Source organism: Nyctereutes procyonoides, unplaced genomic scaffold (genome assembly GCF_905146905.1).
Source record: "Nyctereutes procyonoides isolate TBG_1078 unplaced genomic scaffold, NYPRO_anot_genome, whole genome shotgun sequence".
Classification (NCBI taxonomy): domain Eukaryota; kingdom Metazoa; phylum Chordata; class Mammalia; order Carnivora; family Canidae; genus Nyctereutes; species Nyctereutes procyonoides.
Window position 1 is genome coordinate 42,754,049 of NW_026575047.1, and position 16,839 is coordinate 42,770,887.

The 16,839-nt window shown below is 47.7% G+C and overlaps 1 protein-coding gene across 3 annotated transcripts in view; it reads right to left on the minus strand.

Moving 5' to 3' along the window:
- Positions 1-11,986: 11,986 nt before the first annotated feature.
- Positions 11,987-16,839, minus strand: part of AKAP13 (A-kinase anchoring protein 13) — a 324,337-nt gene continuing 319,484 nt past the window's right edge. For all 3 annotated transcript variants that reach the window (XM_055326518.1, XM_055326519.1, XM_055326520.1), the window contains one exon: positions 11,987-16,512. In XM_055326518.1, the coding sequence (XP_055182493.1) occupies positions 16,463-16,512 (50 nt within the window). In that variant the 3' untranslated portion in view covers positions 11,987-16,462. The remainder of the gene's footprint in view (positions 16,513-16,839) is intronic.

The following is a 16,839-nucleotide window of genomic DNA, read 5'->3' on the forward strand; positions in this document are numbered from 1 at the left end:
GGGACACAGGAGCCGGGCACCAGGGTGGCAGCATGCCTCTGTTTCCAGACCCCAGCACTTTGACCGTCCCAGCCTCCCGGGAGATGCTCTCATTCCCGGTGGGAGACAGAGAGGGTCCCTGGACTCTGGTCCTGGGGTGGCGGTGGGGGTGCTGAGTGGTCTGGCCTACTTTTGGCTGCAAGGTCTAGTGGGGTGGGGGCTGAGTGGCCACCCAGGACCTGGCAGCAGGACTCTGGACAGACCAACTGGGTCTGAGGGCTGCCCTTCAGACTTGGCCCTGCTGGCAGGGAAAGGATGGCTCCTACCTGTTCAGGCCGCAGGCCACACCACCTGTCCTTATTCCCAACACTGCAGCCTTGGAATGAGGGGTGGACAAGGTGACCTTCAGGCTATTCTTGGGAGCCGGAGACGGGGCTCAGGCCTACTCTCTGGCCTGGCTCGCTGGGGGGCGGTGGGCAGCAGAAGGGAGGGTCCTGCCTGTGGAAGTGCTGATCGGTGGGTTCCAGCTGTAAAGCACACAGGAAACGGGCTGGGTTTTTGCGTCAGGGAAGGCTTCCTGGAGGAGGAGGCATTTCAGCCAGGCCAGGCCAAGCAGGGTATTATGAACCAGGCAGAGGCCCAGAGAGAAGCAGAAGCTCCTAGTGGAGCCCAGTGCTGGTGCTGGGGCCAGGCGGATGGAGAAGGGGCCCCCCTGGTCCGGACACTGCCCAGGGTGAGTCGGGGGCTCCTGAGCAGCAGGCCCCAGGTGCAGAGACTCATGCATTAGGCCCAGGAGCAGGCACCGGGCGTCCTCAGGGCGTCCTCACACAATCCTCGCAGCAGACCTGCAAGTTACCTACCGGCCGTCCCTCCTGAAGGAGAAAGGGGGATGCTTTAAATAACCTGTTGGAGGTTGGTCTCCCCTGTCTTTGTCCACAGCCCCCCAGATGGAGTGGGGCCCTTCCCCAGCTCAGGCGGGAGCTGCTCCCGGGTCCAGCTCAGGGCAGAGACCAAAGCCAGGCCGGGGAGGAGCCAGGGTGTCAACGGCCGCTGTCACTCGGCTGGGGACAGGGCGGGAAGTGTGGGGACCCCCCCGAAGGAAGGGGGACGGGAGGGCTTGGCTGGAGCAGCCATTAGAACCAGCCCGACCCCGGCTCTCCCACCAAGGTCCTCCTGGGCCCCTCTCCCCTCCATGCCCATCCCGAGGGGCCACAGGCCTCCTGCAGGAGGAAGGGAAGGGTCACCAGGGGGCCTGGGGCAGGGGCAGCCTGAGCTCGGGACTCTTCAGAGCTGGGTCCTGCCAGCGAGCACCATGGGAAAGAAGGTGCGGCCCTGGGAAGCAGCCAAGCCTTGACCCCTTCCCTGGGGCGCCTCTCATCCGGCCTCCACGGGGTGGGGGCGCCGCACCAGGTGGGCCCCCCTCCCTCTGGTGAGGCCCCCCAAGGACTGAAGGCAATCCGAAGGAAAAGAAAATCTCGAACCCACCAACAGGAGGAGCAGGAGGGAGACCGGGAGGTGCTGCAGGCCAGGAGGCTGCACCAGGGGGTCCCCTAGCCTGCAGGCAGCGCCGCCTGGTTTCTGAAGCGCAGCTCCCTCCGCCCGCTGGTCAGCGCGCTTCTGGGTTCCTGCGGCGGGAGAACAGCCCCGGCACAGGGGGGTCCCCGGCACAGGGGGGTCCCCGCCCCCGTCCTTCCGCGGCTTGCGGGGCTCCGGCTCCGAGGTTGCGGCGCCCCGGCCCCGCCCCCTGCACCCCCCGCCCCCCCCCCGCTCTCCCTGGGCCCCCCATGGCCCCCCAGCTCTCCCCAGCTCCCCCCATCCCCCCCCCCCCCCCCTCCCCCCGGCGGGGCCTCCTCCCCCGAGGCCAGGTGGTGCTGTCGCTGAGCCGGGGACAGCGCATCCGCATCCGCCAGGGCAGGCGGCGACCAGGCGGCCCCTCCCGCGAAGCCCCCCCCCCCCCCCCGGAGCCCGGGCCTCCTCGTCCCCTGAGGGCAGCACCCGGCATTGGGCCGACCCTCTCCTTTTGGGCGTTGGGGGGGAAAGGCCGTGGGCTCCCCGGGGCTTTGCCCACCTTCTCTGCAGGACCCGGGGGGCCCGGGGGGCCTCCAGGGCACCTCGGCCGGGGTCCGGCAGTTGCCCCAGGCGCCCCTCCGTTCTGAAGTCAGACCCGGAAAATCCCCCTGCAGCCCACGCAAATGGGGTTTTTCTTCCCCGGTTAGTTTCACTTACTATTTTTGCCATAAACGCTTTAAAATTCTTTCACCTCCAGTAGAGCGAACCTAGGGCGCTCTACCAGTGTCAGGGATTCGGCCCTTCGCCCGGGCCCCTGAGGGTCGGTGTGCCCCCCACCCCCTTCGCCCCTTTCCGCCTCTGCCCCCACCGCCCTCTGGAGGCCCGCAGGGTGTTCTCGGAGTGGGAGTGGGGAGCCTACGTCCAGGCAGCGCGGGGCGCGGCGGTTCGGCACCACCTTCAGCGCGGGCGTGATCCTGGAGACCCGGATCGATCCCACGTCGGGCTCCCTGCAGGGAGCCTGCTTCTCCCTCTGCCTGTGTCTCTGCCTCTCTCTCTTTGTATCTATGAATAAATGAATAAATTCTTTTTTAAAAAAGTCTATTTTTCAGCTTGTCTTTTTCCTTTGTTCGAATGTTTTGTTTCTTAAATTCCACACGTGAGTGAAATCAGATGACATTTGTCTTTCTCTGACTTATTTGGCTTAGCATCATACCTTCTAGCTCAATCCATGTTGTTGCAGATGGTGAGATTTTGCTCTTTTTATGGCTGAATAATATTCCATTTGTGTCTTTATGTATTGGTGGTTTGGGGTTTTATTTGTTGTTCTTTTTCTAACTCCTTTATGTATAAGGTAAGGTTGTTTATTTGAGATTTCTCTTGCTCCTTGAGGTAGGCCTGTATTGCTATAAATTTCCCTCTTAAAGTTACTTTTGTGGTATACCAAAGGTTTTAAAACATGATTGTGCTATACACACACCATATGTCTTTTTTTTTTTTTTAAATAAGCTTTTTGCCCAGTGTAGGGCTTGAACTCACAACTCTGACTTAATTAAGAGTTGCATGTTCTACTGACTAAGCCAACCGGGAGCCCGTACACCACATCTTTATCCATTCATCTATCAGTGGACACTAGGGCTGCCTCCGTAATTTGGTCATTGTAAATAATTCTGCTATAAACAGAGTGCAAGTATCGTTTCAAATTATTTTGTGTTTTTTAAAAATTTTTATTTATTTATGATAGTCACACACAGAGAGAGAGAGAGAGGCAGAGACACAGGCAGAGGGAGAAGCAGGCTCCATGGAAGGAGCCCAACGTCGGATTCAATCCCGGTTCTCCAGGATTGCGCCCTGGGCCAAAGGTAGGCACCAAACCGCTGCACCACCCAGGGATCCCTTATTTTGTATTTTTGGGCAAATAACTGGTAGTATGATTAGTGGATTTTGGGTACTTGTATTCTTCATGTTTTGAGGCCCCTCCATACTGTTTTCCACGGTGGCTGTACCAGTTTGCATTCCCACCAACCATGTGTGAGGGTTCCTTTTTCTCCACATTCTCACCAACACCTGTTGTTTTCGTGTGTGTGTGTGTGTGTGTGTGTGTGTGTGTTTGTAGCCATTCTGACAGGTGTGAGGTGATATCTCATAGTTTTGACTTGTATTTCCCTGATGATGAGTGATGCTGAACATTCTTTTTAAGCTTCTTTCACATGTCTGTTGGTCTTCTGTGTGTCTTCTTTGGGAAAATGTCTATTCACATTGCCCATTTTTAAAATGGAATCGTTTTTTGTAGTTGTTGTTATGTTGGTTGGTGTTGAGTTGTAGGAGTTCTTCATATATTTTGGATACTGACCCTTTATCTGATACGTCATTTGCAAACATCTTCTCCCATTCCATAGGTTGCCTTCAGTTTTGTTGACCATTTCCTTTGCTGTGCAGAAGCTTTTCATTTTGATGTAGTCCCAATAGTTTTTTACTTTTGTTTCTCTTACTTCAGGAGACCTATCTAGAAAAGTGTTGCTATGGCTGATGTCAGAGAAATTACTGTCCCAGCTCTCTTCAAGGATTTTTATGGTTTCAGGTCTTACTATTCAGTCCTTAATCCATTTTGAGTTTATTTTTGTGTGGTATAAGAAAATGGTCCAGTTTCATTCTTTTGCATGGAGCTGTCCAGTCTTCCCAGCACCAACTGGATATTCCAGCTGCCTTTGTTAAAGATTGATTTACCATAAAAACATGGGCTGGGGCAGCTCGAGTGGCTCAGTGGTTTAGTGCCACCTTCTGCCTGGGGCATAATCCTGGAGACCCGGGATCTAGTCCCCTGTCGGGATCCCTACGGGGGGCCTGCTTCTCCCTCTGCCTGTGTCTCTGCTTCTCTCTCTCTCTCTGTGTCTCTCATGAATAAATAAATAAAATCTTTAAAAAAAATGGGCATATTTTGGGGCTTTCCATTCTGTTCCATAGAGTTATGTGTCTGTTTTTGTGCCAGTAACATCCTGTTTTTATTACTACTGCTTTAGAGTATAACTTGAAATTTGGAATCATGATACATCCAGCTGTGTTTTTCTTTTTCAAGGTTGCTTTTGCTATTTGGGGTCTTTTTTGGTTCCATATAAATTGTGGGATTGTTTTTTCTAGTTCTATGAAAACTGCTGTTGGTATTGTGATAGGGATTGCATTAAATCTGTAGATTGCTTTGGGTGGTATGGACATTTTAGCAATTCTTGTTCTTCCAATCCATGAGTATGGAATATCTTTCCATTTGTGTCATCTTTAATTCTCTTCATCAATGTTTTTATAATTTTCATTATTCTTTTTGGTGTAATCGTAAATGGGACTGTTTTATTAATTTGTCTTTCTGCTGTTTCATATAAATGTGAAGAAATGCAACAGATTTCTGCACGTATTTTGTATCCTGCAACTTTACTGAATTCATTTATCAGTTCTAGCACATTTTTGGTGGAATCTTCTGGGTTTTCTTTTTTTTTTTTTCTTTTTCTTCTTTTTTCTTCTGGGTTTTCCATATAGGGTACCATGTCCTCTGCAAATAGTGAAAGTTTTACTTCTTCCTTAACATCTTGTGCCTTTTGTTCCTTTTTGTTGTTTGATTGCTGTGGTTAGGTCTTCCAGTACTATGTTGAATAAAGGTATTGAGGAGTGGACATCTTCATCTTGTTCCTGTCCCTAGGGGAAAGGCTCTGTTTTTCCCATGGAGTATGGTATTAGCTGTGATATATTCATATATAGCCTTTATTTTGTTATGTTACCTCCAAATTACTTTGCTTAGGGCTTTTTTTTTTTTTTTTTTTTTTTTTTAATTTTTTTTTTTTTTGTTTTATTTATTTATGATAGGCACACAGTGAGAGAGAGAGGCAGAGACACAGGCAGAGGGAGAAGCAGGCTCCATGCACCGGGAGCCCGACGTGGGATTCGATCCCGGGTCTCCAGGATCGCGCCCTGGGCCAAAGGCAGGCACTAAACCGCTGCGCCACCCAGGGATCCCTGCTTAGGGCTTTTTAAAAAAGACTTTATTCTTAAGTAATCTCTACACCCAACATGGGGCTTCAACTCACAACCTTGTGATCCAAGAATCATAGGCTTTACCACTTGAGCCAGCCAGACACACACCTGTGCTGAGGTCTTACATCATGAATGGATGTTATACTTTGTCAAATTCTTTTTCTGTGTCTACTGAAATGATCATATGATTTTTATCTTCTTACTGATGTGATATATCATGTTGATTGCTTTGCAAATATTGAACTACTCTTACATCCTGGGAATAAACCCCGCCTGATTGTGGTGAATGATTTTTTTAGTGTATTGTTGGATTTGGTTTGCTAATATTCTGTTGAAAATTTTTGCCTCTATTTTCATCAGAGATACTGACCTGTAGTTTTCTTTTATTGTGGTGTCTTTTGTTTGTTTTTGTGGTGTCTTTCTTGTCTTTAGTATCAGGGTAATGCTGGTCTCAGAATGGATTTGGAAGCTTTCCTTCTATTTTTTGGGATAGTTTGAGAACAGTAGGTATTAACTCTTCTTTAAATGTTTGGTAGGGCAACCCCGGTGGCTCAGTGGTTTAGCACTGCCTTCAGCCCAGGGTGTGATCCTGGGGACCCAGGATCAAGTCCTGCATTGGGCTCCCTGCATGGAGCCTGCTTCTCCCTCTGCCTGTGTCTCTGCCTCTCTCTCTCTCTCTCTCTCTCTTCTTTCTCTCTCTCTCTCTCTGTGTCTGTCATGAATAAATAAATAAAATCTTTAAAAAAAATGTTTGGTAGAATTCACCTGTGAAGACATCTGGTCCTGGACTTCTGTATGTTGGCAGTTTTTTCTTAAAGATTTTTAAAAAATCAATTAATATTTATGTATTTATTTATTTAGCAAGAGAGAGTGTGAGCAAGGGGAGGTGTAGAGAGAGAGAGAGAGAGAGAGAGAGAGAGATTGAGAGAGAGCGTTTCAAGAAGACTCCATGCTGAGTGCAGAGCCTGATGCAGGGCTCGATCCCATGACCCTGAGATCATGACCTTAGCTGAAATCAAGAGTCACACACTCAACTAAACTAAGCCACCCAGGCACCCTTGCTGGGAAATTTTTGATTACTCTTAGAACTGCTTTTGTTGCATCTCAGGGGTTTTGGAGCATTGTGTTTTCGTTTTCATTTATCTCCGTGCATGTTTTGATTTCCTCTTTGATTTCTTGGTTGACCAATTTGATGTTTAGGAGCATGTTATTTAACTTCCATGTATTTGTCGTCTTCCATAATTTTTAAAATTTTTATTTTTTGTGGCTGATTTCTAGTTTCATAGCATTGTGGTCAGAAAAGATGTATGACTTAAATCTTTTTGAATTTGTTGTGGCTTATTTTGTAGCCTAATATGTGATCCATTCTGGAGAATGTTCCATGTACACTTGAAAAGAATGTGTATTTGGCTGTTTTAGTATAGAATGTTCTGAATATATCTGTTAAATTTGTTGTTGTCCAGTGCATTAGTCAAAGTCACAGTTTCCTTATTTTGTTTGAATGATCTGTCCATTGATGTAAATGGGATGCTAAAGTCCCCTATTATTATTGTATTACTGCCAATTATCTCATTTATTTTTATTAATGGTTTCATGCTTTGTATATTTCCTGTTGTGTGAACAAATATTTACAATTGTTATATCCTCTTGTTAGATTGTCCCCCTTATATTATTAAGTCCTTCTTTGTCTCTTATTTTTTTCTCTTATCTTGTTTTTGTTCTAAAGTCTATTTTTTATTTTTATTTACGTAAAAATATTTATTCATGAGAGGCACAGAGAGAGAGAAAGAGGCAGAGACATAGGCAAGGGGAGAAGCAGGCTCCCTGTGGGGAGCCTGATATGTGAGTCGATCCCAGGACCCTGGGATCACGACCTGAGCCAAAGGCAGATGCTCAACCACTGAGCCACCCAGGTGCCCCCCTAAAGTCTATTTTTTAAAAGATTTTATTTATTTGAGCAAAAGAAAGAACATGCAAGTGAGCACAAGCAGGGAGAGGGGCAGAGGGAGAAGGAGAAGCAGACTCCCCCACTGAGCAGGGAGCCCCATGTGGGGCTTAATTCCAGGACCCTGAGATCATGAACTGAGCTAAAGGTAGACACTTAACCAACTAAGGCACCCAGGTGCCCCTAAATTCTATTAAAGAAAATAAAGTCTATTTTGCCCCATGTAAGTATTGCTACTCTGGCTTTCTTTTGACATCCATTTGCATGAGAAATGTTTCTCCACCCCCTCACTTTCAATCTGCAGGTGTCTTTTTTTGAGATGGTCCAAAATGAGTCTCTTATAGGCAGCATATAGATGGGTTTTGTTCTTTCACCTATACTGTCACCCTATGTCTTTTGGAGCATTTAGTCCATTTATAGTCAAAGGAATTATTGATAGATTTGTGCTTATTATTATTTTGTTGTTTTGTAGTTGTTTTTGTATTTTATCTCTGATCCTTCCTTCTCTAGCTTTCTTTCATGATTTGCTGATTTTAAGTGATATGCTTGGATTCCTTTCTCTTTATTCCTTGCAATCTATGAGTCGTTTTTGAATCGTGGTTACCATTAACTCTGTATCTTTTGCATTTAGCAGTCTGTATTACACTGATGATCACTCAAATGTGAACCTATTCTCTCCTCCCCATGTTTTAGGTATACAGTGTCATACTTTGTATCTTTTTATTTTATGAGTCCCTTGGCTGATTTTTACAGATATATTCAACTGCTTTTGTGTTTCCTACTTTTTTAAGTCCTATTTATGGTTTTTCCTTTGCATTCAAAGAGCCTGCTTTTATATATATATATATATATATATATATATATATATATATATATATATTTATTTTATTTATTTTATTTTATTTATTTATTTTTTTTTGTAGGACAGGTGTAGTGGTCAAGAACTACTTTACTTTTGTCTGAGAAGCTTTCTCTCTATTTGGATGAGAGCCTTGCTGCATAGAATACTCTTGGCTGCAGGTTGTTCTTCAGCACTGTGAATAGAGCATGTCACTCCCTTCTGGTTCTTCAGTGTTTCTGCTGAAAAATCAGCTGATAGCCTGATGGGGGTTTTCATTGTATGTAATTGTTTTCTTTTGTTGCTTTTAAAATCCTGTCTTTCTCATTACTTTTTGCTATTGTGGTTACTGTATGTTTTCATGTGGACCTCCTTTGGTTGATTTTGTTGGGGCTCTCTGTGCCTCCTGGATTTGGATTTCCATCTTTCCCCACATTTAGGAGGTTTTCAGTTATTCTTTCTTTCTTTTTTTTTTTAAGATTTTCTTTTTTAAAAAATTTATTTATGATAGTCACACACAGAGAGAGAGAGAGGCAGAGACACAGGCTGAGGGAGAAGCAGGCTCCATGCACCGGGAGCCCAACGTGGGATTCGATCCAGGGTCTCCAGGATCACGCCCTGGGCCAAAGGCAGGCGCCAAACCGCTGTGCCACCCAGGGATCCCTCAGTTATTATTTCTTTAAGTAAATTTTCTGCCTCCTTTTTTCTTTCTTTCTCCTTCTGGAACCCCCCATAATGTGAATGTCATTATGCTTGATAGTATAAGAGTTAAGTCAATTTTTATTTGGGATATATATTTTGTGTATGTGTGTGGGTGTATATATATATATATATATATATATATAATTTTAAAAGATTTTATTTATTTATTCATGAGAGGCACAGAGAGAGAGAGAGAGGCAGAGACACAGGCAGAGGGAGAAGCAGGCTCCACGCAGGGAGCCTGATGCAGGACTGATCCTGGATCTCCAGGATCACACCCTGGGCTGAAGGAGGCGCTAAATTGCTGGGCCACCAGGGCTGCCCTGTATATATATTTTGTATATATTATTTTGTATGTATATATTTCTTTTCACTTGCTCAGCTTGATTGCTTTCCATTGCTCTGTGTTCCAGGTCACTGACCTGTTCTTCTCCTTCCTTTTAGTCTATTCCATCTAATGTGGTTTTCATTTCATTTATTGAGTTCTTCATCTCTGATTGGTTCTTTTTAATGTTTTCTATCTCCTTGCTAAGAGCCTCAGTGAGGTCCTACACTCTTAAGTCCAGTATCTTCATGATCATTACTTGAAATTCTTTGTTAGGCATATTACTCACCTCCATTTCACTTAGGTCTCTCTTGCTGTGATTTTTGTCCTTTTCTTTCACTTGGGGTATATTCCCATCCCCTCATTTTGTCTATGTCTGTTTCTGTGTTAGGAAAGTCAGCTATGTCTCCTACTTGAAAGTAGTGGACTTAAAGAAGTTCCAGGGGCACCTGGGTGGCTCAGTGGTTGAGCATATGCCTTTGGCTCAGGTCATGATCCTGGGGTCCTGGGATTGAGTCCCGCATCAGGCTCCTCATAATTGAGCCTGCTTCTCCCACTGCCTGTCTCTGCCTCTCTCTCTCATGAATAAATAAATCAATCTTAAAAAAAAATGATTCTGTAGTACTCTGCAGTACAATGTCCCCTGCTCACCAGAACTTGGTGCTTCAAGGGTGTCTCCTTTTTCTTTTCTTTTTTTTATTTTATTTTTTATTTTATCTTATTTTATTTTTTAAAAGATTTTATTTATTTATTCATGATAGACATAGAGAGAGAGGCAGAGACACAGGCAGAGGGAGAAGCAGGCTCCACACAGGGAGCCCGACGCGGGACACGATCCCGGGACTCCAGGATCGTGCCCTGGGCCAAAGGCAGGCACTAAACCGCTGAGCCACCCAGGGATCTCCCCCTTTTTCTTTTTAAAAAGACTTTATGTATTTATGTATGTATTTAGAGAACACAAGCAGGGGGAGGGGCAGAGAATCTCAGGCAGACTCTGCACTGAGTGTGGAGTCTGATGCAGGCCTCAATCTCATGACCCTGAGATCGTGACCTGAGTCAGTCAAGAGTCAGGTGCCCAACCAACTGAGCGATCCATGTGCTCCTCGAGAGCATCTCCTGTGTGTGTTGCATGGAGCCTACTTTTGTCACTGAGCATCTTCTCTCCAGTCCAGTCATCTGCAGTGGCTCTCTTTGCCCTGTTGTGGGCAGAGTTTGGTCCCTCTACTGTTAGTGGACCAGTGTGGGGCTGTCTGGGGCCAGAGTTCAGTCAGACCAGATGTTTGCCAGAGATGTAGTATCACCAAACTATAGGGCACTCTCCCTGTGTTGTCCCTGAGGTTTTGTTGTTGGGTGGGGCTTGTTGTCAGAACAGAGGTCTGCAGCCTGACTGGTGGTTTATGGTTATTTTTCCCTCTCCCTGGGGCAGGAGCCTCTTTGGAATGGTGCTGGATCTTGTCTGGGCTGCGTGCACAGTGTGTGGCTTGTGACACCGCTTTGGATGGGCTCCTGCCAAGAGTGTCTTGGAGGGTGTAGATCTACAAAGTGTGCTGGGCAGGATGTGCAGTGTTTGCAAGGTTTGTGTGCCAGTCCTCTGCAGGAGGGGACCTGCAGCCACGGGGAGGGGTGGGGGTGGGGGATGGGACCAAGGCTGGCTGGTGGAAGGGGCAGATCTGCATGGGGGTAGGATGTAAGGTGCTTGCAAGGTTTGCAGACTCCTGGGATAAGGGACTGGCATCCCTGGGACTGAGGCAGGACTGGCTGGAGGAGATCGATCTGCCAAAGTGCAGGGAGTGGGGTGGGGTGTCAGCAAGTTAGATAGTGAAGATCAGCTGGCTGGTTCCTGCAGGCGGCTGTGTATTGATGCTGGGGGGCAGGGGCGGGGGCAGGGGGCCGGGGCAGGAAATGGCATCTGGCAGCTCCTTTGTTCCTGGGAGTATCCCGATAACCTCTGCCCCTCCTGCCCATGCTCTGAGATTAGTAACTCTGCCCCTGTATGTCCAGGTCACTACCTCCCTGGGCTGTTTGTTGTGCTGCCTCTTTAAGGGTGGGGACTCTGGTTCCTGTTGACCCTCCAGACTCCAAGAGCCAAGCTGGCTGATTTTAAGGTCATAAGAACTTGTGAAATTCGGCCCTTCTAGTTTTCAAAGCAAGATGTCATGGGGATTCATCCTCCCCACGGGGGCTCCCTGGTGTGATGGTCTGTTTCTCTCCCGTGGACAGCTGTCATCTGTTTGGTCTCATTTCTGCATTTATAGTTGTGGAGTTTGTCTTTGGCTTGTTTGCACTGATGTGAGCATTATCGAGTTGTGTCTGTGGGGCATGGGGTGGGGAAAGTTGTCAAAGGCAGGCAAACAATTCTTTTTACAGAGTAGAACCTATAAGCAAAGGACAATTTTACTGCACTGATATGACTGGAAATAGTTTTGATTCCAGGCCCAAATCCCGCTTCACGGGATTTGCTTCACGGGATTTGCTTCACGGCTGGCCTGTCACCCCTGGGTTTTGTGTCTGAGCCCCAGGAAAAGGCCTCTGAGGAGCCACTGAGTGCTTACAAGTTCTCTCTGGGGAGAGGGCTCTTCTTCGAGTGTGGGGGTACCCTGTTATCAGGAGCCCTGAATGTCTTGGGATGCTCTCCAGGAAGCCCGTGGGGACAAAATAGGATATGGCAACATCAAGACTTAAAGGACATTTATTTTTTGAAAGGGTGGAGGGGACTTTACAAGTAGAGTCTGAAGCCAATAACTAGAGAGGAAGATAAATAAAATACAAAGCCAGTATGTTGTGGCAAAATCCCAGAAAACACACTGAAAAAATTTTTTACAGTTTTACTGTAAAACTGCTTTACTTTATACATAATTACAAATTAATATACAGCATTTGGGTTTTAACCCCTTTTTATTTAAAAGAACCTAGCACAGAAACGTTCATCTAGCATTTGAAAACAACAAAAGCAGAGGTATAAGGTGTACGGTAATTGCCCTCCTGCAGGTCCGGGCGTGTCCCACGCTCCCAGTGGGCAAGGAACACAGAAAACCACAGGCTGAACCGTGACCATGGGCAAGCTGACTGGGCGGGCCCCTGGAAGGTGGCTGCAGAAGGCAGGAGAGCTCAAGCTGGGTGAGGCTCTGGGGTGGAGAGGCTGGGCCGGGGTGGGGGTGGGGGGCAGTGCCCTCTGCTTTGCAGCAGGGAGGAGCTCCCCCAGCATAGGCCGGGTGTGCGGAGCAGGGTGTCATGTCTGTGGCTGGAGGACTAGAGCCAGCAGGGTTTGCCCGGCTTTAAACCTTAGCAAGATGGAGAATTAATTCAATTCAATTCAATTGCAGGCCTGTCAATCTTTTGACAAATTAAATTAGTTAAGTAGAAGGAAAGAAGCCTTTTTGTTTTTTCCCTTCTTTTTTTGTTTTTATTCTTACGGCAGCATTAAAATACTTTTCACTTTAAAACCTGGCCAGCAGGCAGTAGATTCCAAAGCTCTGGTTAACTAGGAATGTTAGGCTACATTGGAAGAAAAACGAAGACAGACACAAACCACAACAAACTCTTTGCCCTCCTCTTCGTCTCTGCCTGTCAATGAGCAATAGCATGGGGCTGGCGCCCAGGCCTGCAGCACCAGCATGTATGTCCAGACAGAAGGTGGGTGGGCAAGGCACACACGTCTCTCAACCACCATCTGACCCTAAAGGGCTGCTTGGGCTTCCACATTCTAAGGGTATCCAAGCCACCCTGGGGACGGCCACTCACCAAGACAGCATCTCCAACCCCCTCCCAGGTGGGGCTGGCCCGGGCACAAGTGGCCACCAACACTGCAGTGGACTGCCACCCCCCAGCAAATAACAGAATCCTCAGGAAGAACTGGCTCTGGAAAAGCTGCCTCAGAGGCCAAGTGGTGAAACAGCAAGTACTTCTGTGAGGAGCAACTCGTGGATGATGTCCTGGCCTCCTGGGTAGGTTCTGCCTCCCGTCACCCTGCACCCCACTCCAGCTCCCTCCCCGGAAAGGTACAACAAACCCCAAGGGTCTGAACAATTTGGGCTGAGGAAGAGAATAAGAGAAACATTCTCTTCTCAAAGGGACTTGAGTGGTGCTACCCTGAGACAGAAGGCGGAAAAAGGTAAGATTCGTACCTTTTCAAAAAAAAAAAAAAAAAAAATCTTGATGAGGCACAGATCACTCTCGTGGGGGCGGAGAATGGAATGTTGGCAAAGGCTGGATTATGGCGATCTGCATGCTTTTAACCCTCTCGTTTTCAAAGAAGGAAACAGTTACCACAGCTGATTGTCTCAAAAATGAAGCCAACAGACGAGAGCATTTAAAGTGCACGTGTCACCCAAACAGGATGACCACTTCTGAGATGATAGACTGAGAAGATGCAGCCTCTTTCCAGGAAATTCCCTTGACTCTGGGAACTTGGGGACTCTTGGCTAGTGTCTCTACCTGACCCCCAAAACTCAACCACACCGTCAAGCATCTGATTTCTTGAGCTTGCTGGAAGATACAATGGGGAACTGAATCTGAGTCACCCTGGCAGACGACCCCTTCTCACAGGGAGACCCAGACGGGGCTTTAGACTCAGTAACCAGAGCGGTTTTCAAGGTCACAAGCACAAGTAACAACAACCCAGGTAGCTCTCCAAGCACAATGGGAGGTCCCCCGGATCCAGTCTCCTGGGGGTGAGAGGGGAAAGGCAAGTCAGAGCACGGGTCTTACTAAGTAGTTGTCTCTTCCTACGGCAGCCTGGATTCTGAATGGAGGTGGCCAGATGGGGTGGATGCAGGAAGCTACTTTCTAATTACGATTCTACATTTGTCCAGCCAGAACCTGACCAAATTAAATTACTGGGGTGTGGGTGCAGGCGAGGTCTCCATTTAAAAAAAACAAAAAAAACCACCATCGCCCCAACCAAAGCCACTTAAACGTTATAGCTAGTTGAGAGTAAAAGACACTTTCAAATTGCCATCAAGCTAGGCAGCAGTGGACAGCGACCCAGGGTCCAGAGCACTCTTGTGGAGAGCAGACGTGGGGGCTGATGTGGTCAGCTCTGAGCCCTTCCTGCCGCAGGCTCAGGAAACAGGGTGGCCCAGCTGCCAGGCTTCGAGTGCCCGGAGCCATCCTCTCTGGCCAGCCATCTCCTCTGACAGCACACGTCCAGTGGGACGGCAAGCCCCAGTGGGGAGCTGGGATTGGTGCCCAAGAGAGCTGGGCACTGTGTGAATCTGAGGAAAACCATGGCAGGCTCTGCTGGACTGATGCAAGAAAGGAACTTAACTGTACTGTTTAGGGGTGGGTGGAGGGGAATCAGAGTTCAAAAGACCATTAGCCAGTTTTGGTCTTAAAGTCTGTTTCTGAAGACTAAGAAATCTCCACAATAGGAATAGGTGATTAACTCAGAGGTGGCAGGTTCTGACTCTCCAGTAAGGAAGATGACATCCTTTGATCAGATAATGAGGTGGGGATGAGAGGAGAGAAGAAAAGCATCCCCCTTCCCTAACCATTAATTTTCTTTTGGGCCCTCAAAGCACTTTGACAGACACCGAGGAGTGAGCAGCACTGTTGGCTATTCACTTTCTGCATTGATCAGATGGTTGAAACCGTTGGGCTAGTATGTTCACTTACACCCACACACACACACACACACACACACCACACACACACACACAAATAAATAAACAAACCTAACCTAAAAATGTTAAACCAGACCTCTTTCAAATAAACTGAAAGATAAATATCTCCATCTGCAAGGCCAGCTTGCAATTCATCAACAAGCACCAAGTTACAGATTTTGTTTAAGAAGTATGTTCAAAGACCCATGCTTCTGAGGGGCAGGACCCGGGGCATAATTAAAGCAGACTTTTCCAGGGTCTCCCCTTACAGGGAGCAGTGAGTCCAACAGGGAGATGGGGCCTCAGAGGAACTCAATGAACGGTCCTGCTCCTACTAGCCGGTGACGAGCCTCCAGCAAATACAGATCACCAACAGTGTGGAAGAGAGGAAGAGAGGAAGAGAAGAGTAACCAGGCCGCATCTGTGGCACCATCAGGGGGTGGAGTACAATAACCAACAGACCTTTAGATTCGAAAAATGTTTGAAGAAATCGAATTGTGCCCCAGCCTCCTGATAGAGGATGAGCACATTTCCAAGCCACACCTGGGCCAGCTATCGATCGGGCTGCACTAATGTAAAAATTACTACCTGTGGTCCAAATTCCTTCACCTGAACTGACATGGCCAGCTGTCCTGGTACTGGGGTGGGGACCACCTCAGTGCCGGAGAAGCAACTTCCCTTGGCGTGCTGCCAGGAGGCTGCGAGTCAGTGACAACCAGAAAGTGTCACAAGGCAGGAGTAGGGATGAGGAGATTCTCTACTTCATCTCTGCCCAGAGTATGCGGGCAAACATCCTGGAAAACCAGTAAGTGTAAGATTTCTTTGGATTTCATGTTAAAACTAGATTTTTTTTTTTAAATGACAAACACCCAAATCAAGGTGGTACAGATTATATATACACACATATGCTTTTTAAACATGTCATGCCTTTTCTCACTGGTTTTCACAAATGTTTGCTATCGCTTCTAAAATGAAATGAGAAATACTTGCAGAAAGGGGTGTGTGCACAGAGTAGGGTTATAGGAAAGCCGCCTTGGAGGGCTAGGGGATGACTGCTGAGTGCCTGCGTGTCCTCCAGGCAGGGCGGGGCAGCACCTCCTACAGATGGTGCCTGATTCTGGTATGCCCCATGGGTATATGCAGACGGGTAACTATGTACACAGACCAAGTCCAAATTATCTGCTGCTGCTTGACTGTTGCTTGTCTCCCGCAAATAAAAGGCAGGTAGAATTTTAGACCTTATTTGGAAACTTCTTTCAGCCTTTAGAAATTCCTGACATGTCTGAAACCATCACCTGGACTTCTGGGACCACCTACTTTCAGTGTAACACCCTCAGTAGGGCCAGCCCCAATCTGGGAGCTGTGAGCAGCCACTGAATCCTGGTCCCCTGCCCCACCCTGACATTAGAGACCGTTTGTCACTCTGGTCCAGGACCTGGGGCAGCATGGGTGTCCAAGGTAAGAGACCACACCCAGAAACAGCAGGAGAGGTGGGGCTGGTAACCACGGGCCAGGACAGGAGGTGGTGGCCCTGGCAGAGGGCAGCGTCAGCAGAAGATCTCTTCACCCTCTGCGGGTACTTCTGACCCGGGGCCATCTGGTAAAGGAGAAACCACGGAGAAAGAACTTCAGAAAACAATTGTTCTTTTCACTGAACTCTCTTCCCTTTCTCCTCAACCCCAGTCTTCTGGGATGCAACCAGTGATGGCCTGGTAGGCAACCCACCCCTTCTCCAGGCCAGGGTTCCTTAACTGGTTTAGTAAATGAGGTCCTCTGGCACCCTTCACTGTCACTTGACAAAGCACCAGACTTCCTATTCACAAACAGGCCCAGAGACAAGCTGCTCTCCTGCACAAAGCAGAGGGAGCAATCCTAATGAGAAGGAACAGAGGAAGGACTTTGGGGAAAGTGGTGCCCAAACTGG